Raw genomic sequence first — 23,033 nt, forward strand, 5'->3', positions numbered from 1 at the left:
GCTTTCCATACTGGTTTATAGAGGTGCTGGTAATAGTTGTCTATTTTTGAATTTTATTCTTGAAGAAAATGGATCAATTATACAGTGTAGCACTTGTTAGGTTACAGCTAATAGCCGTAGCTGTTAACCTCACATGTTCTTTTTACCTGTGTGGTAATAATGAATCATTAAATTGAATGAAGCAGTAATCTTTGAGATATAAAAATAGAGATCATTTAACAAAGGTACTTCAAAATGATAACCTTAAAAATTCTTTTATTGAAGAGCATTGTGTAATACTAGTCAATACCTTATCACTGTTAGAAGAGTTTGTAACTTAAACTGTGAGAATAATGTGTAGAATATTAGTGTAGCCTGCTGCAGCAGGCAGCAAGCATGTTTTTATTGTACTAGGATCTTTTAAGATTATTCTTTATACATTTTTTAAAATAAAGAACAAAGTAGTTAGTCTTTGGATAAATAGCACAAGGGATCCCATTTTAATAAGACTTGAACAATTATTGTGAACGGTTATTTTTGCTAAATGCATCTACCAGGAGATAAAAAATTGAGTAATATGGCCTGTTTATTTAAAAAGGAATATTACCAGTCACATAATGTTTAAAAATAAAAAATAAAAAATAAAAATCAGATGTGCCTTTAGTGTAAGGAGAAGCTACGTTACTGCTCTGGTCCCCTGTGAAAATAAATGTATTTATGTATTTTCTCACTGCTGTACAAATGTTCTAATACAGTGATGGTATTCTCACCTGCTGCTGTTGCCTTTGTTGATTGATGAATGACTAAATAATTCATTAAGAAATGAGAAAATAACTTTTTCCTTCCATGTCCTGTCCTGTCCCTGTTACTTTCAGTTTGTTCTGCAGTTTTGTTGAAAATCATACTGTTCGTGTTTTCTTCTGTGAAGCTTTACAAAAGAAGTAGACTTCATAAGAAGGCGGTTACAAGGGGTTTTCAATCATTAGATTTCTACATTCAAAACAGGTGATAATCAACTGAGTTCAGCTATCAGGTTTTGTATATTAGGAAGAATTAAGGAGAATTGAAACAGCAGGCTCAAACTAGCAAATAGCCTTATATTAAAATAAGATGTTAAAAATAAATTCAGCTGCTTTGTGTCAAAGTGATTTCACTGGAAAAGAGATGATGCTGGGTTTTACTAAATGGGTCTATGACTATGTGGTTGAAATTTGGAATGATTACTTTCTTAACTGCTGTGCATCTGCTCCTGGCCCGCAGTTGTAGGTGTCATGAAGAGTAAATTACATATGATTTAGAGTTCAGATATTGATATTAGCAGGTGCATGGCTGTATAGTGTGTCAAATGTAATATTTATCCTCAGATTTATTCTGCTGGACTTTATTGTTAGATATTTGGAGATTCAGTTTCCCATGATGACTTACGCTGACATTGGAAGACATTGTGTGTCTGCTGATCTCATGTGTGCTCTCATTACTGAGCAGAGCTATTCCATTTGCTGTGAAATATTTGATGTTGAGCCATACACCCCTTTTTTAGTAATTTCTGCAAGGCAGAGGTTATAGGGAGTGGTATTCTTTTATTAGACAATCTGATTTAGTCGGAGAAAATAGACAAGCTGTGTGCATTACAATCCCTTCTTCAGGTTTCGGAAAAAGGCCCTGAATGATGGCTCTGTGTGTTCCCAGTGTTGTCTGTTTTTTTCATTTGTGTCAAATGATAATTAAAAGATAACTTCTCTCTTTATAAAGCTTGCCTTAATGAGACTGCTGTGTCTACAATAAAACACTACTTTGCAATTTCAGCCTTTGTCATTCAGGATACTTACCCTTGTTTTCTTTTCACTAACTGCCCGCATTAGAGTTACTTTTGGCTGCTTCACTTCGTGGCCAAGTTCTCCCTTCGCATTTTCAAGAAAGACTTGTCCTGCTTCACTCTGAGCATAGCCAGAAGGGCTAACTATTCTACCTAAGCGCAAATCAAATTGCGCTAAAAACCTGATGAAGCAGTTGAGCCTGTGATTTGCTTTTCAGTTTATTCTGCTCCCGTCCCCTGAGATTTCACTGCAGACTCCATTGGTAGCCACGACATGTATTTTGTGGCCTATCACATGCAATTCAAATGCTCCATGTAAAGCTTGGTTTCATACTCCTCAGCCAGATCCCCTTGGCTTTGGGGACACAGAGTACAGCTTTGTATCCTTGCAAAGGGAATTTTCCTAGAGCAAGTAAGCCACTTTCTTCGTTGTAGGATTTACAGTTTTTTGTCAGTTTGAATGTGTCTCCTTCCTCCTGACCCCCCTTCCTCTCTCAGGAGCTGAGCTTTGAAAATGCTCCACTGGCAGCGTCTGCACTGGAACTTTTTTGCAACTAACGACAGTGCGTGAAGACAAAACAGAAGTAAGCGTCTCCTCAAAACTGTACTGTAAATATGCCACCTTTCCCCCTTCTTTCTGATGCCAGATTCGAAACAGAAGAGCCTTTGGTTGAGAATGAGCAGCTCTGCTCAGGAGCTGTGGTCCAACGCGTGGCTTGCAGCACCCTGCCTGATGGCTTGCTGCCTCTTCTCAAGCGCGAGGGGGCAGCAGGCAAACAGGGGCTGCACGAGAAACCTCCGTGCCCCCAGTCCAAGAGGGACTGCACCTTGTGCTCCAGCCACAGTCCAAAACAGAGCGATGGGTTTCTGCCACCTCTGAAGGTGACCCAGCTGACTGCCATGGCTTCTGTAGTGCACCTCTGCTAAAGGAGTAAATGGTTGGAAGATACCCTCTAACAACGTATGGACCGGCATGCACATTTTGAGTTAGAACCCATGGTGGAGAACAACAAGATTTTTTTTTTTTTAAGGCCACTATTTCTCTTCTCATGGAAGAGGTGATTATGTGAGAAGAGCCTTGTTAATCAAGATTAATATTTGTTAGCTTAAATTAGAAACTTTCTGTCATTGGACTATCTAAAGGGGCTCTGTGTATGTTGCTTAACCCTTTCACTTACGTGCTAGTGTGGTGTGCAAGTATTTCTGATTCCCAGGTGTGTAAAGTGAGGAACAGAAATGGAGCAGAAAATTAATCACTATCTGGGAACTTCCAACCAGTTAGGAGCAGAAGCGGCCTGGGAATCTTGAAATCCTGACTTTTCTGGACTTTACATATCCTATCTTATGTTCATTTATTTTGTTTTTGTAAAGAATACATGGAGACCTTGCATGAGCCATCGTATAAGGTATTTTCACAACTGTTTAAGCACACATTAGAACTAACGTTCTTCCACTGCTGCTCCATTGAACTACTACTTTTCCTAGGACGAGAGATTTTAATACTAAAAAACATTTCTTGTTCCTGTAGTAATTTTTTCTTTTAATATTAAACTGGTGACCTGACAGACCTGGAAAATTTTCTGAAACTAGAGTTTTAAGACAGGCTCATGGTAAATTTCACACTTCATGAGGAAGAAAATACCCATGAAAAGCCTAGAAATATCAATTTTAAGAAAGATGCATCTCAGCTGCAAAGTGCAGATAGATTGAGAACTTCCACAAACTTCTGGGAGACTTAAAGTTTATATTTCAGTTCCATTTTGGATTTTATACATTGCTAAATGCTATTGCTGATATCAATGGTAGATCTTTTATCTCTTATTGTAATGCGTGTTTTTTATGCTGAGCATAATGGAGCCAGTTTCTATATTATGTTTCTATATAGTATGCATTAATTGTCTCATGGCTTCCAAAAAATAGCTAAAGCGGTTTTTCCCTTTGCATCATGGTTGGCAATAAATTTGTTTATGTGATTCATTAAAAAACAGTTGTGAGTATTTTTAAGCTTGGACTGGTCTTAATCCCGGGAGAACAGTGCATGTTGGCTGTCTGTGGTGAAAAAGGAAAAAGATATACAGGAAGCTCGTTTTCAGAAGGTAGCTGGTATTGCCAGCAAAATTAAGATTTGATCAATATATTTGTTCAGTGTGAAAATTTGGATGTTGCAAGGGTATTTTCAGGAGGATGATGAAAAATAGGAAAATCGGTGGAAACAGTCGAGAGAGGAAGCTGACACGTGAATAAGGCTGTCTCCTTTTGCCCCTGCAGGCACCGCAGCGCGCATCAGGATTTTGCTTACTGTGCCAGGTGTTCTCCTTCAGCACTAAATCTGCCAGCTCAGTAAATCCCAGCCACGCTTAATTATCCTGGTCATTTCCCTGATACAGGGGAGCTGGGAGAGGCACCAGGATCCTCCATGTGCTGCAAATACATCTGCACACTTTGGGACAGGTCTCGGGGAGGAGACTCCTTCCCAGCAGCGTATGGGGCTGGTTGCACGCGTGGCCTCAGGAGCGCCCGGTGGCCTGGGGCCGGCAAGCGGTCGCAGCAACACACGGTTCCTGGTCAGAGACGTGGCCTTACCAGTCCGAATGAAACTGGGCTGTTAAGAGACATATTATCACCGGTGTGTTAGGAACTGAGGGCACAGTGTCAGATGAAGGTGGATTTGAGCCCTTGACCTGTTGGTACTAGTGGTTGAATTGGCAATAAAATAAAATGGCTGTTCATGTTTTAATGGCAGTTGAAGCCAAGAGTTACTGGTCTCTGTTCACTTGTATGTCCTCTTAAATTCTTCTCTGACATACTGTGGAATAGAATAATAAACCAAAGGCAATCTCCAGATTAAAAAGGCAGGTTCAGTTGCCTGCTAATTGTGTTTTTATTTTTCTTCCTCTTTAGAACCTTTCTCAGGGCGCAGGGATGTCGGGGGATAAATCATAATGGCCGCAAGAGGAGTCTCAGAGCAGTGCTTGCTCATAAACTAGTAACTTAGTGCATTTTATTTTATTTTTCTTTCATTCTGAATTATCCCAGAGCCATTGAGAAATGATGAGTGTCCTGGACAGGCCCAATTCCATGGCCTCCAGGGTGGAGAGCTGACAGGGACATGGACAACTGACACAGACTGATGCACAGCTTTTTTGAAGAGTGCACATGGCAGCTTTCCATCTTTACAGTGTCTCATGTTTCCCACTAGTACTATTTTCCTACATGCAGAGATAAAGCATTTTCTTTTTTCTGACTGCTTCAATTTGAAATAGTTGGGGAAGTTATCATCAGGAGAAAAAAAAATCCTGTATACTGGCACAAGAAATGTATAAGCGTTGCTCCTTCCTCAGCGAAATCGTGATCCTGCAGTCTGGTAGTAAGTGTTAGCTTTATTACTGACTTCACTGAGTTTAGAGATTAGGCCCTGAATGGAAAAGACAGTTGAAGTGAACGATGCAGGAAGAATGTGGATTAGTATTGTAGGAGAATTTTTCTCATTGTTCTTCCATTAGGTGCTATTTCTGCCTCAGGAAATGAAAAATAAATGCGGCAAAGCTCCACTAGCCAGTTCAGCTGGCCTAGGAAATACTGACATGAATATTGTTCTTCACAGGTGGTTGGAAAGAGATGCTTGGATCCATGTCTGAACAAATAAAAGAAAGTGACTTTTCATGCTGGATGGGACATGAAAGTGTTTGGTTTTACTTTTTCTTTGATGGGGATAAATGTCTGGACTAAATGGAAGTTAGGAATAGCATTATATCTCATCTGATAGCTGTCCATATGGTACTGCTGAAACAGGGCAGCCAGTTTCCATTAAGCAAATCTGTGTGGATAACAGAAATTAATTAGTAGTTGAAAAAAATGGAACCAGAAAATTATTAATCGATACTGGTTCTCCTCAACACTTTAAGATACGTGATAATGTTATTCCGTTTGCTACCACCTTTCTTCCTACAGTCGTCACAAGCTTTACATACGTGGATTGTTTCACAGTTGCAGTAATGGCATTATTATTATCATCCCAGTTTTACGTACGCTCAGAAAAGCCAAGTGGCTTGCCAGCCGTTGTGTAGACTGCGGTAGAACTGCAGCTAAGAAAATAGTGGTAATGTTTTCGTTTCAGTGTCTTGATCTAGAAAATCTTGTGATTTTTAGCACTTCAGAAAGAAGAATGTCTAGAATTGTTAGAAAGTTAAGACAGCATAATATTTTGATCCTTTGAATCTTGTGGTGTGCAACCTTATGCATTTCCTTCATGACAGTCTATATTAGGAGACCATCCTTAGTTTACAAGACTAAGTTTCTCAAACTTTGCAAGTGCAGTAGTCCAGTACTGCAGGCTGCTCACTTTTACAGTATAGCAAATCTCTTTTCTACTGAACATTACGTGGAAGTAATTCAGGCTAGTCTTCTTGTCTGGCCCACTCATTTTGTGTGCACACATCAGGTAATGAGATGCAAGACAGAAAATCGTAGTATAGTGTAGAAGGAGTATTCCTTGTGTGTTTGCAATGTGCTTTTCCACCCTGCATTAGCTAAGGCATGTAATACTTTATATAACATATTGTTGATATATTGATTCTAAACCAGATGATTTTCTGTTCAAAATGAAAAATGTGTTTCCTATTGACATATGAGAATTTTCATACACAATAAGCTAATACTTTTGGGAGGGTTCTGTGTTAAGATTTTGAACTCTACATAGTCCTTATGAATAAGGAGTATGGAATAATTCACAGACTGAGTACTTTGTGAAGGAACCTAAGGGTCAGTACTGTACATCTTAAGCTACAATTATGCTTCACACCTTGTCCTACAATATCTGTTTCCAGCTTGCTGTTAGATGTATTCATATGACAGTATCTGTCTTTATATTTCTTATATAATGTCAGGAATCAAAGGTGAACCTTGCAAGGAGAGAATATGGGAAGACTGGATTTTTTGTTCTTTGATTTTATTTCTTTGTGAGATATGTACCTATATTTTCTGAAGAAGAAACTTTATTTTAAAAAGAAAAGAACAGTGGTATGATTCTTTCATTAATCAGGTTAAGTCTTGTTTTGCTGTTGATCTGTGGCTATAAAGATAAAAAATTTTAGAAGACACTTGCTGATATCTTTATGCAAAAGGCAAGATTTAGGATCTTTCTAGCCTGCTCTCCCATATCAGTTGCTTAGTTTTCACCATGTAGGTACTTGTCATATTTTTTTATTTCTTCTCTCCACAACATAAGAGAGAAAGAATGAATTATTTAATATTTCAAAAAATAAAAAAATGCCAAAACACTCTTCTTTTAATGTCCTGCTTATATCTTCTTATATATACATAGGAGCTCTCCACAGTCTTCCTCTGTATGGGTCACATTTAGTATCAAAGAAAACAGTGAGCAAGATATTTAAAATACACATTTAAGATTTGAATTCAGTGAAGCACAGTTACTGTTAAAATACGTGTGATTAACCCCCATAATCTCTCAGCAGCGATAAATAGACCCACTGCACATCAAGATACTGTTTAGACATTTAGTTTGCCTGCCAGTCATTGCCCATTTCCCTGATGTCCTTAATTTGAATACAGATGTTGTAGGGCATTTGAAGTATGTGAATTTCTTCCATCTTTAATGTCATCAAATAGAATTTTTTTACCCAAGTTTTGTCTCATGTAATGACACTTGTAAAAAGCTGCAAGGTGGTGATTCTCTGAAGGATCCCAATCTGCAGTTTCAAAGTTAAAATTAATTCTTTTCTTCAGTTATTCCTTTATGGGTGTCTCTCTTACACTCAGCATTTTTAAGTGTTTGTCCTAACTTAGCAATTTAAGAGTTACAAAAAACCAGAATCTTACAGCTGCATTCCATAGAAATCACTCAGGAAGTCAAAAAGAGACTATTTAGTGTCCTGAGTAATATCTGTACTGAGAAACAGAGTAAAACTGAATCCATCTAGTCTGAGAGCAGAGGCTTTGCCATAACTTTGTTTTTCAGGAAGAGTTAAGTGGATACTCTGCCATGTCCCTATAATCTCAATGCTATTGTTTTAGTCAAAAGAAAGTATAATTTTTCTTTTATTAATGGTATGCTTAATGTATGTTTGTAGAATGTTTTTTTTATTCTGTATTTTAAGCTTTGCCGAAAATACAGCTGAGTATGTGAGCTCGTGTTTGGACAACTAGAAAACATTGTGTTTAAACCAAAACTGTATTCTTCTCTCTCAAATGTACAACCAATTAAGTGATGCATTTAACAGCTACCATATATTCTGAAGTCTGTGAGTTCTTACCTGTTTTACATGCATATCTGTTTGTTTAAATAAATACGCTCATCTCTTTTAACTGGTTAATTCCAGTTTGAAGCCTGTTACAGCATGGTATTGTGTACTAGTAAGTATCAGTGTTAATTGATTGTTTAAAATTAGCAATCTAGAAAACCTTACACATAGAACTTTGTTTTTAGGAAATTTACCTTATATTTCATAGAACTTTTTCCTTGCTCTATTTTCAAAGGAGCTTCCTGCCCTTTTGAATTACCTTTTATCAGGGTAATATACTCTTGCCATAGCTTCTTCTATTTATCTGTCTCTTAGGTAGTAGAGCACATTAAATTATTTTAATATTATTTCCCCGCTGTTATTAATTACAGCTTTTCTAGCTGAGATGTAATGACTGTCTGTGTGTCCCTAATCCATTGTAACATAAAGTTAAAAGGGTTTGTATAAGTCATTGCTAAAGTAGTTTAAGCGAACACTTTTGCTTAATATTGCAGCAGACAAGCAGTGTTTACAATGGAGGCTGCATCTCAGCTCAGAGCTTACAGCCGACAGGTCTGGGGCACTAACTCAATGAAATGGGCTAACATGTTCACAGTGTTCATTTAATCATATCCTTATGAAGAGCTTGAGTGGGATAAGAAACATCAGGGAACCCTATGTTACACTATTTTAGAGTTTCACTCACCTTTAAATTGAGCTCCAAATATTTGCCTGCTGGATTGCTCTATTCCCTATTTTGGTAACTGTTCAACTTTCTTATTCTTTCCTGAGGATGTGTGCTCATTCTTTTTATGTTCATCTATGTGAATGCCTGGATTTTTGAATGATCATCTCAAGAAGGATTTTTATATGTTAGTGTAACATTCAGTAATAAAACATCTTATGTTTTAAAGAAATCTTTCTTAACGACAAGAAAAAGGAAGCTGTTTAGATGGTGTTTCTTAGTGTTTCAGCATAAGTTTTTAAACTCCATAACTCTACTTTGAGGGATGTTATGGAACAGGCAAGGAAGCTCTAACAAATATTTTGTTCCTTTGTTTTTCCTAGAAAATTAGTAGTATATTTTATTAGTTGGCTCTCTCCCATTATGAGCACCCTATTTGAAGTGTTCAGACGAGAAACAAGTGCTATGAAGCTGACCTCAGTTTAATGATGTTGGCTTGGAAAATACAGAAAATTATCACCGTCTCTGACTGGATTAGTACTAATGAGCTGGTACAATATGTGACAACCTCACCCACAATTAAAATACAATTAGCTGCTCTTGAGTTACTGATGCTCTGGCTGTTTGTTCTCTTGCAGTGGATGATATGTTTTTGGGTGGTTCTCTGTGTTCAGTGCATCACTTGTATAATTTTTAACATGCTTTAACTTGTCACTGATACAGCGATAATTTGAGCTGTAACCAGAGATTTGTCCCAGCCCATCTCTTGTCCACACCCCAAAATTTCTGTAGGGCTTCTGACAGATATGCACTGGCAGATTAAAATTAGATGGCTGGAACAGTTATCACTACCAGCCGCCTACCCTGTCTCTCTGATAGACGTTGCTGTCTCAAGGCTGGCATGGCTGATCTGCATATCAACTGCTGTCGTTTGCCATCCAGCATATTAAGATAAACCACAGACAGAAATAATGTCCAGAAGAGCCCTAAGCTTGAGCTAATGTGTTAGGATTTTGGGGTGAGGTTTGGAGATCCACTGCTGCTTGGCTTTCAAATATGATGCATGTTTTGTTGGTAAAGTCAGCTTCGTAAGTCAGTGGTCCCCAGCCCTTCGCGTGGCTCCGAGAAGCCGTCTTGCCCCCGTCCGCCCTCAGCTCCTTGCTCTGGTCCCTTCCCCGGACTGCCCAACTGCTTAGCCGCCTCGGTGCTGGCTGGCTCGAGGGGACTGTCGGATCAAAACTGCCCTGCTAAAAACCTCCTTAGTTTCTCTGTCTTCTTCAGGGAAGTGGCCGCACACGCAGGGGAGTGGCAGCTGAAGGCGGGCTTGTTGTGCCTATTTATTAAGTACTTCTTCATTTACTTACACTGTGTATCTGCAAAGTTGAGGATAGCTTTGAGAAGGAAAGCTGTTTGTTTTGGCTTCCTTTGCCATAAAGTTACCCAAGATACTGCATGTTGCATGGATAAGACTCAACACCGCGTCTAGTGTCACATTAATTCTGTGTTCATGTTCAAAACCAGGAATGTTTCCTAAATTCTAAATCTTAAATAAGTTACTGTTTTTATGATATAGTTTCAACAGCAGCAAAGATTTATATGATTGAGATCTCCTTGGGATGTCTAAATCAGGGTTTTCTGCATTATTTATTTTGCCTATAAGGACTTTGTCCAGGAAAATCATGACATAATCTTCGTTAAATGGCTACTCTGTGGTCAAATATATTGGTGACACTTAACAAACATGGCCTAATTGTAGCATGAAAGAATCTTTGGTGAAAGGATGCTGCTTAGGTTGCTAAGTGAGGCAAACAAATAATAAAATATTGACTTTACTCTTTCCTATGCAGTCCCAGTTCTTCCCTCTTACGCATCTGTCCTGTGTGTAGCACGATGGGAACACTTGTGGGTAAAGGAAGAGCATCCGATGGGAGTAGTGAGGGCTGCACCTGGCAGCACAGATACCTGGAAGTGAAACTGAAATTGTTTGCAAGTTTTGGGGAGCAGAGCCCATCCCTTTTCCCCACCACGACTGATCTGTCTTCTGCTGCTTGCACGGTATTGTTCGTGCTCTTGCTCTGGCAGTGATACCATCTGAGCCTCACCGTGCCTGTGCCTCTTAGTTATTTTGGAGCGTTGCCAGAAACTCTCCTGACAGAGACAATTGAAAGGCAGGCGATTTTTTTTTAACAGTTTATATTTCCGTAAAAGCCGAACAGAGTTTCCTGGGACAAAGCAAAGGCACTTCTATAGCCTGAGGGTGTCCTTTGTGCTGCACATCAAAGCCCTCCTGCAGTACAGTGGAGGCGCAGGTGGGAGGGATTCACCGAGCCTCGGCTTTAATGGAAAGTGTTAGGCAACCCTAATGACTAGCAGCTCCCCTGTAGTATGGAAATGCGCAGGGGTGGGAGTCTGTATACTTTTGCCACGCAATACATTTTTGGGAGGGAGTGTTAATGGAAATTGGCTGGAGGAGATGGCAAGGGGTAGAGAAGAGGAATTTTCTAATTGGAAAAGCATGTTATTTTATTTAATTTGTTAAAAGTCTTGGCCACAAAAATCCAGCCTTCTGGGAAAGGTACTAAGGTGAATGAAATAAGTGTGACTCATTTTTTAGAAAGAGCTGAATAATGACTGAAAAATTAAATACTGATTGATATAAGACGGTACTAGTTTGTGAAAATAATTGTTTATGCTGTAAGATGCAAGCCATTGAGAGCAGTGTATTTGGCTGTACTTTATGTGTTATTTTGCTTGTAATTTATGTTAAATGAACACTCAGGCATGGTGACCTGAACTGGACACTTTTTAGATAATTGGACCTTTATTAAAGGGAAATCACTTTCAAAGTACAAAGACTTGACTATGACAAGGTCTTTACTATAGGACCATGTAAATCTTTACTGGTGTGGATTGGAGAACATGTCACTGACAGACATCCATAACTAATCACATTCAGAGCTTCACAGTATGTAATAAAAAGCTTGTCATTAGTCACATTAGTGCACATTGCACAATTCAAATACTGCTGAGAAATTAAAAGGGAACTCTTTTCTCTATTTGCATCTGAAAATCACTTTACAGTGGAAGCTCCCTAATGATCCTGCATCTTGACACATAGTAAATATATCTATTTCTCTTATAGTTTTTGCGTGGTACATGTAGGAAGATGTGAAAAATCAGTATTAGATTGATGTTTTCTGAACAGCCATCCAAAACATGGTATACTTGTGTTTGCATTGCACATTACTTCTATGGAAGATCAAATTCGTAGGTGTATTTCACAACCCTACTGCTTTAATAATGTTACGTGATTGTAGATGAGAATGGTATTTATTCTGTATTTTGGTACTTCCTAGGAGCGGTAACAACAGATGCACGAACAGGACTGGAAACAGCTCCTGCCTTAGAGGGGTCACAGTCTTAAGTAATATGACCTAATTTAATAATGTAGAAAATATAGACAGGACTTCTACTGATTTCCCCCTCCTCTCAGATATCTAACCCTCACATGCTGCGGCCACCGGGTGCCCTCCACTGAGCCCATTTTCAGAATTGTAATCAAAACTTAGCAATGCATCTGTCAGGTGCCCTGGTTTGGCTTGTATTGTTTTGGATTCAGGTATTACAATGTTACCTGATAAAAATGGTCTAGTCTTGAACTATTCACTGTGCCAACAATATTCCAGAAAAGAACAAGAAGTTGCTACAGTAATATAGTTTTTTCATTTTATATTCCTCTAACTATGCAGCTCTCTGCAAATCTGGAAAGTGATACTCCTTTGATTATAAAGGCTTTTTTAACCAACTAACGTAATTTTAAAATTCATACCATAATGCAGGAATTCTTCAAATTATATGAAAGGAGAACCATAAGTTAAGAAAATCTCATTTGCATATACCCTGTTTTTCTCATCTGCAATTGCATAAACTTCCCTGCGATAATGACAGAGTGCTTGACAAAAATTTTAAGGCATATATTAAATGTATTTTTAATTGTCTCTTCATGTAATTTCACAACTGAAAACGAGAGTGCCATTAGCTGAGTCACCAGTGCCTGCTCCACATACTTGATTAGGGAAGCCCTGGTGGAGCCTATAGAAATGTCCGGGCGCCGCGGGGGCCGGGGGCTGCCGGCAGAGTACTGGGTACCTCTGCGTCCCTCCGCCCTGAGGGTGCAAGGCCCCAGGGGCAGCCCTGGGTGCTGGGTACCTCTGCCGGCACCGCTGTGGTGTCATGGGGCAGCGACTGACAGCCCCGGGCTGGGCTGGGCTGGGGCCAGGGCTGGCAGGAGGAGCTGGGGGCAGGCAGGGACCGGCAGGGCTGGGGAGGACCATGACGAGAAAATTCCCAATATTCATGCTGGCCTGCTTTTTCTTCTCCTAACGGGTATGTGTTGACTGCGCAGTTTACCCAGCTCCACCTGGGTTAGCCTAGCACACCGGCAGCAGCGGCGCTTTGCCTCTGCTCTGACCCGTGAGAAATGTGAGGCACTCCCATGGCTCCGTTCAAGTATGCTGTGGGAAAACCAGCCCTTACGGACTGCTCAGCTCCAGATTGGGACCCCCAGTGAAAGCACTCCCTGTCTGCCAGCTTGACAACTGCACGCGTCTGCCTTGGCCCACTGTACCCTCCTTTCCGCGTGCTCTGTCCCAAGCCTCTCCTGGGTCACAGTTGAGCCCCCGGCGCAGCTCAGGTGTTGGCACTGACGTGCGTCCCTGTTTGGCGGCAGGGGCGAGCACGGGGCACGTGATGCCAGGGGAGCGTTTCTGCAGGAGCCTTGTTGCCAGAGAGGATGACGGGATGCTTTGGTGGGGGTGTGAAGGAGCGCTACCCGAGTACGGAGCAGGGGCTGCAGTTCTGCTCAGAAGTTGTGGAGTTTCAGTAGACATAAGCTCGGAGGTGACTTCCAGTGCAGGAAAAGGGTGTTGGGAAAAGGGCAGAAAATCCAAACCCAGCAGGTGGGTGGAATGAGTCAGCCACCATCAGTATGCTTATTTCAGAAAAAAACAGGTTTAAACTTGGTGTTAAAGCAGAACTTAGGCTTTAGCCTATGAAAAAGAGCAAAGACAGAATGGCTATAAAGCACTGTCAAAGCCATGTCAGAATTTTTGTATCTGGAAAACAAGAGGTTTAAGTGTAAAAACTGCATTAAGACCATGGATTAGCTTTGCAATGAAGTTATGCTGTAAAATAAGTATGATCAAGTGTCCACTGTAATGAACAAGCGTTTTTTTCAATTGACTTTAAAAGATAGGATATGATGCCATGTGATTAAGATGTAGACATTAATATTGTCAATAAAATAACAAAAATATGTTATTTCCATGGGGATGGGAGACTACAAGGTGAAATTTTGAGCAAAGCCATAGATTTGTAGATATTCAGAGTAAAACAAGGAGCTCTCTGTACTAGTTTTAAGTATTTTTCCAGCATTCTGATATTGTCTTGCAGTTTTACGGAAAGAGAAATAAGACCGAAAAGATTATCCATGAAGATGGCAGTAACAGAGCCTTTCCTTTAATTGCCTTTCCCTACTGTGGCAAGGCTGGCTAAGTGGGTAAGCCTGATGGTCTTCAAGGTCACCTCGGAGAGGGCTGGCAGTTTGAGAGGAGCGCTCTGATGGGCGCTGTCAGCTTTTCATTGCAGAACAGCCCTACTCGGGGGAGCTGCCCGTCCCAGCCGTGAGGCCGTGCTGGCCTGCTAATTTCGGCAAGATGGTGATTGAGTGATAGCCAGTCTCTTGAATTCAGCGTTGACGGACAAAATCTTTCCAGTGCTGATGAAAACTCCTCTCGCAATACCCTGATGGGCTTTAGAGGGAGGCCTTTCTGTTTCTTTTCACACGCTTAAGCTTTTTGAAAATTATTAGATGACTGTGGACAGGTATATATTGAGGAAGAAAGATTGCAGATGAAAACCAATTCCACTGACAGTCTCAAAATAAAGGAGTTCGTTCAGCTGTCCCCGTGGTGTCTAATGTAATTTTGTTCAGGCTATTAATTAGGATAAGCTTAGTGAAATGTCCTAATGTCAGTGAATTGAGGAATTAAATAGTAGATTTTACTGCCTGTATGTCAGAATATTATGCTTGCTTCCTTTAGTTACCGGCAATAATAGTAAATAGTTAAACTGCATAGTTGAAAGCTGTGGCTTAAGAAGAAGATGAAAAGATAATTGCTGGATAAGCAAGGGTGCATGGGGGACTGAAAGATGATAGCAGCTCAACAAATGAAACTGGTTTTGAACCAGTAACGACCTTCTTTGAATCAATGTGTTTTTGAGGTTGCAGTCTCCCCTGGGCAGTGAATGGCGGTTATTCCCCATTTTGTGTTGCTCTGTGAACAGTCTCTTCTGTCCTGCGTGAGGCTTTTGGGCAGCGAGGACAGACCTTTGACTATGGCTTTACAGCTCTGTTTCTTATTCCGCATAAGCTGATCCGCTTTCATTTTTGCTGGTATTCTGCTTGGCATTCTTTTTATGAAGTGTTTTTTTGTTTTGTAAAGACCTTTTTATCCCTCTTTTCCCTGCGCCAATGGAGTTTTATTAGATCATATGGCAGCCTGCCATCTTCCTTATTAACAAAGCTTTTTCCCAAATAAACATGTTCCTTGTATGCTCTGCCTTCTATTTATGATTTACTTCCCATTATAAAGCTACAATCTACAATATTAAAAATAATACACAGACAGATGTTTATCAGAGGTTGAACAGGGTTTTATTGTAGTGACTCTGGTATTTGTGGGTTTTATGTCTTTAATCTCCAGTGAAGTGTGCTTCCTCCCACCCTCCCCAATTTACCCCTTCTGCCTCTTATTACCCTTACAACAGGTGATGATGCCCTGTAAACATTTTCTTTCAGGCCTTTATACATGGAAATCTGGAGAAATAATGAACAGTAATATGAAGAAGAATGATACTTAAAATGGAGCTCTAATTTAGGAAATTGGAAGTTAAGCCTTTATTCCAGAGCTCTAGATTGACCTAGAGACAAAGTTTTTTTCCTTCTAGTTACATTATGCCAATAAAGTATTTGATCACCCTCTGCTGCCTGTGTTGCTAGGGTTGTTACCAGTTCTCTGGATTTGAGGAGACTGCCTTTACATCCTTAAGTCCCAGACATTGTTTAGGATTTCATTTTGTGTATTTGAACTGTGTTACTACAGCTTAGCTGTAACAGTTTTAGATCACCGGCTATGTATATGGTTTTGTATTTTTATTTGAATGGATGGAACAGAATTATGCCCCTGGGTCAGATAATCATCCCAGACCTGTTAAATAAATAGCTGTGACATGCATCATAACACTGGCCTAAAACACCACATTTTTTCAATATGACACTTTTTTTTTTTTTCTTTTGGCCTGTGGTTGGACTTATATTACAAAAACAAACAGCACTTAGCTATAATTAAAAATGCCCTACAGTAAGCGGGATGACAAAACAATAGGAACACTGTTCATATGTATGAAGTCAAGTGTAAATGAAGTCTAAAAGAATTAAGTGGAATGCAAGGATAAAATTATCTTGTTGGATAGGCACGGAAAGTGTAAAATAAGCATACACAATATAGCAGACCTTGCATTTCACATTAAAAAAAACTCTAATCAGAGTAGTTTTTTGTATCGTGAGGCAAACTTATCTTTTGTTGTTGCAGCTGAAACATAACCTTCTTTTAATGATTTTAAATGCTTTCAGTCATATATTAATGGGTATTTGTATGTAGAGGGTTTATACATAAAAGCCTCTACTTTGAACATTTGAGAAATATGCTTGTGTATACTAGTTACATACAGTTTCTAAAAATAGGAAATATACATAATCAGATTCTTAGTATTCTCTTTTTTTCAAGGTAGACTAGTTCTGTCTGGACGCATGTTTATTAAAACTTCATTTTCACGAGTCACTATATTAGCAAGATATATTTTAAAATTCTGTTGCAGACAATTATAAACATAATAAGAAGGGCTGTTTTTTCCAAACTCCAGCCATCATCTTGCTTCAGGTTTAGCTGTAGTAGTCAGAGTCTTGCTGACCAACCTACTGATGTTGCACTAATTGCCACTTGAAAATGAAGAGGAAAATTGCCTGGCTTTGAAAAGTTATTTATGAAAGAATGATGGTGCTGGCTTGTTTTCAGAACTGGAGCTTTTCCCCCTCCTCTCGTCTAGACAAGCCAAGTACAAGACTTTGTATTGAAAAGAGCTCTCGGGTGTGTCATTAGGCTCATTCGGCTAGTCTGGACTGGTCTGGATTTCCCTGTCAGGGCGTTTTGAGGTCACTCCTCCTATTTTGGTACAGAGCACTTCAGCTTTATTTACTAGCGTTCAGTTTGACAATACTCCAGTATTTGCTTTGTGCTATCTATATCAAACTGACTTTAATCCATCTTGCTTTAGAACAAAGGCTTCTGTTTTGGTTTTAGTAAAAGCACACGATGTCTAAATGCATTTACCATGCAAACTACTGTAAGCTGCTGAATTTTAGTTTATAAGTCAGATATACCTAATGCTAGGTATATTGCCTGTTTGAAAGTATCTGTATTTTTCATGGAATAATCTGTTTAATTCATTTGTCCCATTCCTGCAACACATTTTTCCTTTGAGTATTTCCTTTAGACTTCAATAGAACATGGTTATGCAGGTTAAGTTTTGCACTATTTTGTCCTCCATTAGGTATTAAATTCTGTTAGATGTCATATGCAGCCATCATGGTCATTAACATCAGTATTTGTGTCTCTTTGTATCGATCCTTCATTTAAAGGAAGACCTAGTGAACTATAGCTCTATAGAGAAACCATTTTTAAATGCTTGCAAAGTTTCTGGGTTTCCATACTTTTCACTGGACAGTGCAAGAGTGAGGACGTAGGAAGTGCTGCTCTGTATTAGCCTTTGTGTAGTGTTGACTAATGGTCACGGTGAGCAGCTGTCACCGTGCTCTTAGACTGCTCCTTACAGGACACTTCTGGCTTCAGTGGGACCTGACATATATATTTTAACTATCCCCAGTCTTAAGACAGTCCAGGACTATCTTTTTGTCTGACTTCTTTGGGAACGGAGTGCTCTCTCTTGGCCAAGCTTCCATAGGCAGCTGGTGTTCCTCCCCTGAAATATTTCAAGTTCTGTATTTTCAAGACTTAGCACTAACACCTGGGGTCTCTGCTCCATTTCCAGGAAAACTCCTCTCTGTGAAAGCCTCCCTACAGCACAGGAGTTGTCAAAAAACTGACATTCTCCTGGATTTAGACACATTTTGTTCTCCCTGGGTGAGGTTTGTTCTGATAGTTGTACTGATTACGTTACTTCTGAATGGGCACGATAGCACCGCTTTCTTGGCAAATAAATTTGGAGGGAGTTCACAATGTAAGATGTTTTTGACCATACAGGCTGCTTTAAAAGCAAAAAAAAATTCCTGCAGTACAGAGAGCAACTGTCCGGTCAATGTGGGGACTTCAATAGGGCAGGAAGGGCCTGATGACTCTTTTTTATTCACCTTGACGATGGCAATGTTCTTGTATCTGAGGGAGGGAGGAAGTAGGCGTCAAGTTTTACAAGAAAAGTTGATTCTGCATCTTAGTTTTCAAATCTAAAATTTGGACGTGATATGTGATATAGGGCAAAAAACCCTTTCAATCACAAATTCTTTTCCATGGTTAGTTTTCTTATAGTAATGTTAGTTAAAATACATAACTTCAAAACTTCAAAAGAGCTACTGAAATTAATGCTTGGAGTTACTTCTTCCGTTGGTCTTTGCCTGAATTCCATATAATCTGCTGGCAAATAGAAACCCAAACTTGTTAGGTTTATTTACTTTTGAGCTGACATCTTGCTTCAGTGTTTTATATCAGTCTTTGGGGAAATGTGGAAAGCTTTATACTAGATATCAACACGAAGACACTGGGAAAGAATTGAGTATTTTGGCCAAAGTAACATGCCTAATGTTTTAACTTCAAGCAATATGGTGTTTGATGTTTGTCTTTCAAATAGAAGCAGCATGTCCTTTACCACACCAATTTTCAGAAGGTGTCGGCATTTTATGTATACTTTATAATATTTCACTCTGCCTTTGTGTTGCACTCCTCATTTAAAATATCTGCAAATTTTGAACCCTTTCAAGCCAACCTTTCTAGTCTTCCAAAGCAGCCTTTTTCTTTTCTTGTTACAGTTTCTTATTGTCTGAAGTTGCAAAAATGGGTCCTAAAGTGCTGTAATTATCAGATTGTTAATATTGAGGCCAATCTTTCAAGTCTCCTTTGCAAAAGTAACTGTTAATGACCTTCTTAGTTCCTTGAGTTTCAAAGGCTTTCTCAGTTTGCTTATGTTTTTTTTTTAAACTCTATTGGGGAAAACAGAAAACTGTGCGCTTAAATGGCTCTTCTTTGTTGTTGCAGAGAAGGATGGGGGACAAAGCAACAGGAGAAAGATTTTTTTTTTTTTTTGGTACAATATTTTCTTGTACAATTTGAGCTGTTTAAGTACTACAGGGTTGAACTGAAAAAAACTGAATCTTGAGAATCTTGTTTGCGCAAAATACTTACTGATTTTTAAATACAGTTTGACTAAGATTTGAGCCAGTGCAATAGGAAGATAAATTTGAAAGTATATGGCAAGTGCTTGTTTTTCTTAAGTAGTATTTTATGGTTTTTATTTTTATTTGTAAGTAGTATTTTATATGTTGCACATGTTGCTGCATATATTTTGCGTGAGCAGATTCTCGCTGGTATGTGTACCAAAATGTCATTAATACTGTTGATGTAAAGGTTTTGGAGTGAAGTCCACAAATCACTTCTATCTACAAAACAAATATGCTAGGAAAAATGATTTCATTCTCTTTCCCTATTTTTATTTCCCCCTTTGCTATTCCTTGCTTATGTTGCAGACCAGATATATACATGAAAATATCATGCTCTGTAGCTGTTGCAAGTGCTTTTTAGAATTATAGGTCCTGTTTTCTCAATTCAGTTTGAGCCCAATCCATGTGCTGTTAAGATTAATGTAAAGTCTCTTATTAATATTATCGATGACCAAGTTCTAGCTCATTGCTGAAGGCCCAGAGATCATCTCTCTGTTAAGCCCAGTCAGCCAGCCCACATTGTAGCCCTAGAGAAACCCAGGGTTCAGGAAATGGCACTACTTTAAATGAAATACTTGTGAGTGGCCTTTGTTTTTAATTCCATCCACTTTCCCATTGCTCAGGAATGCGAATCACCCAGAAGTTGTTGTCAACATTCTGGAAGTGTGATCATTAAATTGTAATTTTTCTAGATATTATATGTCCTCTATTCTATATCTGTAGCATATTTATCATTGGAACAAACCTAGCAAGAAAGCTTTTGATTTTGTATTTATATTTTGTGAATATTTCTTAATTGCGACTCAAAAACATGCTGTTAGGCTTCATTTCTGGAATTGACATTTAAATGATCTGTTTAGCTGAAGGGCAGTGGAATTTTAATGATCAGCTATAGTAGACATCCTTAGTACATACTGCCTTTTCTAAATATTAGGGTATTACCGTTTCAGGGAGAAGACAAGTAAGTGAGACTGAAGGCCAGCTTGCAGACTGACAATCAGAGAAAACCATCCAAGATGACTAGGCACTGTGCAATAATTTCCCTAAAAAGCTCCCTGGTGAGCACCTACTGAATCTTTATCAGTAAGCAAAAGGGCAAGGATGGAGGGTTTGGCAGCCCTGGCAGAGCAGGTAACCGCATGGCTCTCCTCTCGGGGTAAAATTTGACAGAGACACGAGGTGAAGTGTTTTCCCTTTACACTTGTTGGAAGAGATGGAGTTCAGTCTAGTGCGGTGCCTTTTGCAGCACTGGCAGACGTCCTGCGTCCTTCTGCGCACAGAGCAGAAAGGGAGAGCGATAAGAAAGAACTTGAGGGAACAAAGCTTTTTGTTCCAGTGCTTGCTCACATACGAGTTGTTCCTGCTGACTGAACCGTGTGTAGGGGAAATCATTCATTTCTTCATAATGAACAAGATGCAGAAACTGCAGCCTGCCTGCCTGTAGCATCCAGACAGTTTAAAGAGGTTTTAGAAGTTTACAGACTTTGTAAAGCAAACTGGCCTGTGGGAGTTCGGTGTGCAGACACGGAGTGCTTGATTGTAATTAGTTGGGAGACTGGCAAATTGGCTTTGGGAAGGTAGTTAAGGAATAATTGGCTGTGTCTGGACAGGATTGTTGCTGGTTACAAACTACGCTGTTGCCTTACAGCTGAGGCTGTTTGACATTGTGCAAGTCCTTTCTCATGTGGGGCAATTACTAGTTTTATTCATAGCGCTGTCTTGCCCCAAATACGCGAGTGCTGCACAGATGTGCAAGAGCGCACAGTCCCTGTCCTAAGCAAACTGTAAACAGTGTGACCTGGAAAAAAACACTGTCTGTTTTTTTGGTGAAAAGAGCATAAACATCAGAAGTTGAATTTCCCCAGATGGCAAATCTGGTTTACTAGTAGATTGATTCTGGTGGTCTGAAATGTGTCATGTATAGTTGGGTATCATCTATACTTGCAATGCTTAAAACTACTGCATTGTTTATTTTGGTGATAAAGTGCCAAATACCTTGCTACTGTTACGGCATCTACTTGAAAAATAATTCATTGCTTTTAACTTTCATTCTAGAGGTGAGGAAAGTAAGCACCGATTTCCTTACCAATTTTGTTTTGCTTTGTTTTTTGCCTTTCAGAGTGCAAATTCACCTGCGCCAGTGGTAAATGCTTGTATCTTGGTTCATTGATTTGTAACCAACAGAATGACTGTGGGGATAACAGCGATGAAGAGAACTGTCTGCTTGTAACAGAGCATCCACCTCCAGGCATCTTTAGCTGTAAGTACTTGCTCTTTGTGAGCCTCTGTGTATGTGGAATATGTCTGCTACCTCAGAAATCAGCGTGTTTGCAAACTTGGTCTGCAGTACGATATATGGGGAGGATGAGACAGGGAAAGAAAATATAATTTTCTCGGTGATTTGTAACATGCTTTCTCTAGGTTTCTAAATCTGGACGGCTGTAGTTATGCAGAGGGAAGGGAGGAGTTTGTGTTGCAGGTATTGACGTGATGTTATAATTTTATGGATCATACGTGCTTTTGAGAAAGACAGTATAATATTACAAAAGCCAAAATAATTTGTTTGCCAAGGTTCTAAAAAATGTTTTGTGCTCTGTCAGTTTGTCAGTCTTTATATGCTATTAAGAAACTTGTAATGTTTGCAGTCAACATTCCTACTAATCAAATAATTTTTCTTGATGATGAGATCAGCATCACTTGATAGGCCACTGAGCTTTTGTTGGTACATATTAAAAATAGCTTTGGTTGCTATACTTTGGTGTATAAATACCTCACACAGAGTGATAGAGCTTATCACTAGAATTACTCTCTTAGTGCTTTGCCCTCAGTGATGTACACTGAAATCAAGTTTTTATTTTATTTTTTTTCTATTCTGCAATTATTTATTTTGGATCACAATCCAGCTCTCTGGTGGGAGGAGTAATTTTCCAATAATGCTTCTGGTCTACAAGTACAATAGATTTGCTGTTGCTGTGTTGATTTCCTGTCGTACGTCATGGCACAGTATTACCTCAACATTTTCTTTAAAGAAGATTAAAATTCTGCTTTTGGGAATGCTTCATCTAATGCAGGGATAGCAGAAACAAGTACTGCTTGTAATAGGAAAATGACTTTTTTCATATGCGCCCTAAGCCATCTCCTCCCAGCTAGGACTGAAAATTGTTTGGCTGGAAATCAATAAGGCCATACTACATTCAATATCTACTAGAGAAACTTCCATATGGAGTGAGGTGTCTGGCACTGTTTTCCAAATGTTTTGGTTCTGTCCAATATTGACATCTCTGAATAAGCTTTTTCAGCTCTGACTGTGAGTATGACTTAGGCATATCTGTGTTATTTATGGTGTTGTTATTAATGGAAATTACAAGCACGTACCTGTAATAACAGAAAGTATATTCTCAGCATTTTGAATTTTCACTAGAGTGGATTCAAAATGGAAGATTAATGCAGGCATTGGATATGTTCCCTTCATCCCCATCTCTCAAACCTCCAGTTTAACATGTTTTTAAATGACTGGTCTTGTACTTCCACAGTGATTTCAGAGGGTTTGAAATAGTAGTGGCCTACAGATGATTGTATTGTATTGTATTGTATTTTAGTGGTTTTTTTGGAATGAAAATCTTTCCAAAGCTCCAGTATTAGCTGTAGGCACCAGTAACAGGTCCAGATCAAAATGTTAAAGGTATTATACTCCATGAAGTTACGCTGAGTTTGGCTTTTGAGTAGTAAAAAATTATTCTCTGTTAT

General features: G+C 39.2%; 1 protein-coding gene across 5 annotated transcripts in view; it reads left to right on the forward strand.

Annotated features, from left to right (window-relative positions):
- The window catches only part of LDLRAD4 (low density lipoprotein receptor class A domain containing 4), a 318,465-nt gene that overhangs the window by 149,942 nt on the left and 145,490 nt on the right, over nucleotides 1–23,033 (forward strand). For all 5 annotated transcript variants that reach the window (XM_013942419.2, XM_067290736.1, XM_067290738.1 and 2 more), the window contains one exon: nucleotides 21,406–21,546. In XM_013942419.2, coding sequence (XP_013797873.1) covers nucleotides 21,406–21,546 — 141 coding nt within the window. The remainder of the gene's footprint in view (nucleotides 1–21,405; nucleotides 21,547–23,033) is intronic.

Source organism: Apteryx mantelli, chromosome 2 (genome assembly GCF_036417845.1).
Source record: "Apteryx mantelli isolate bAptMan1 chromosome 2, bAptMan1.hap1, whole genome shotgun sequence".
Taxonomy (NCBI): domain Eukaryota; kingdom Metazoa; phylum Chordata; class Aves; order Apterygiformes; family Apterygidae; genus Apteryx; species Apteryx mantelli.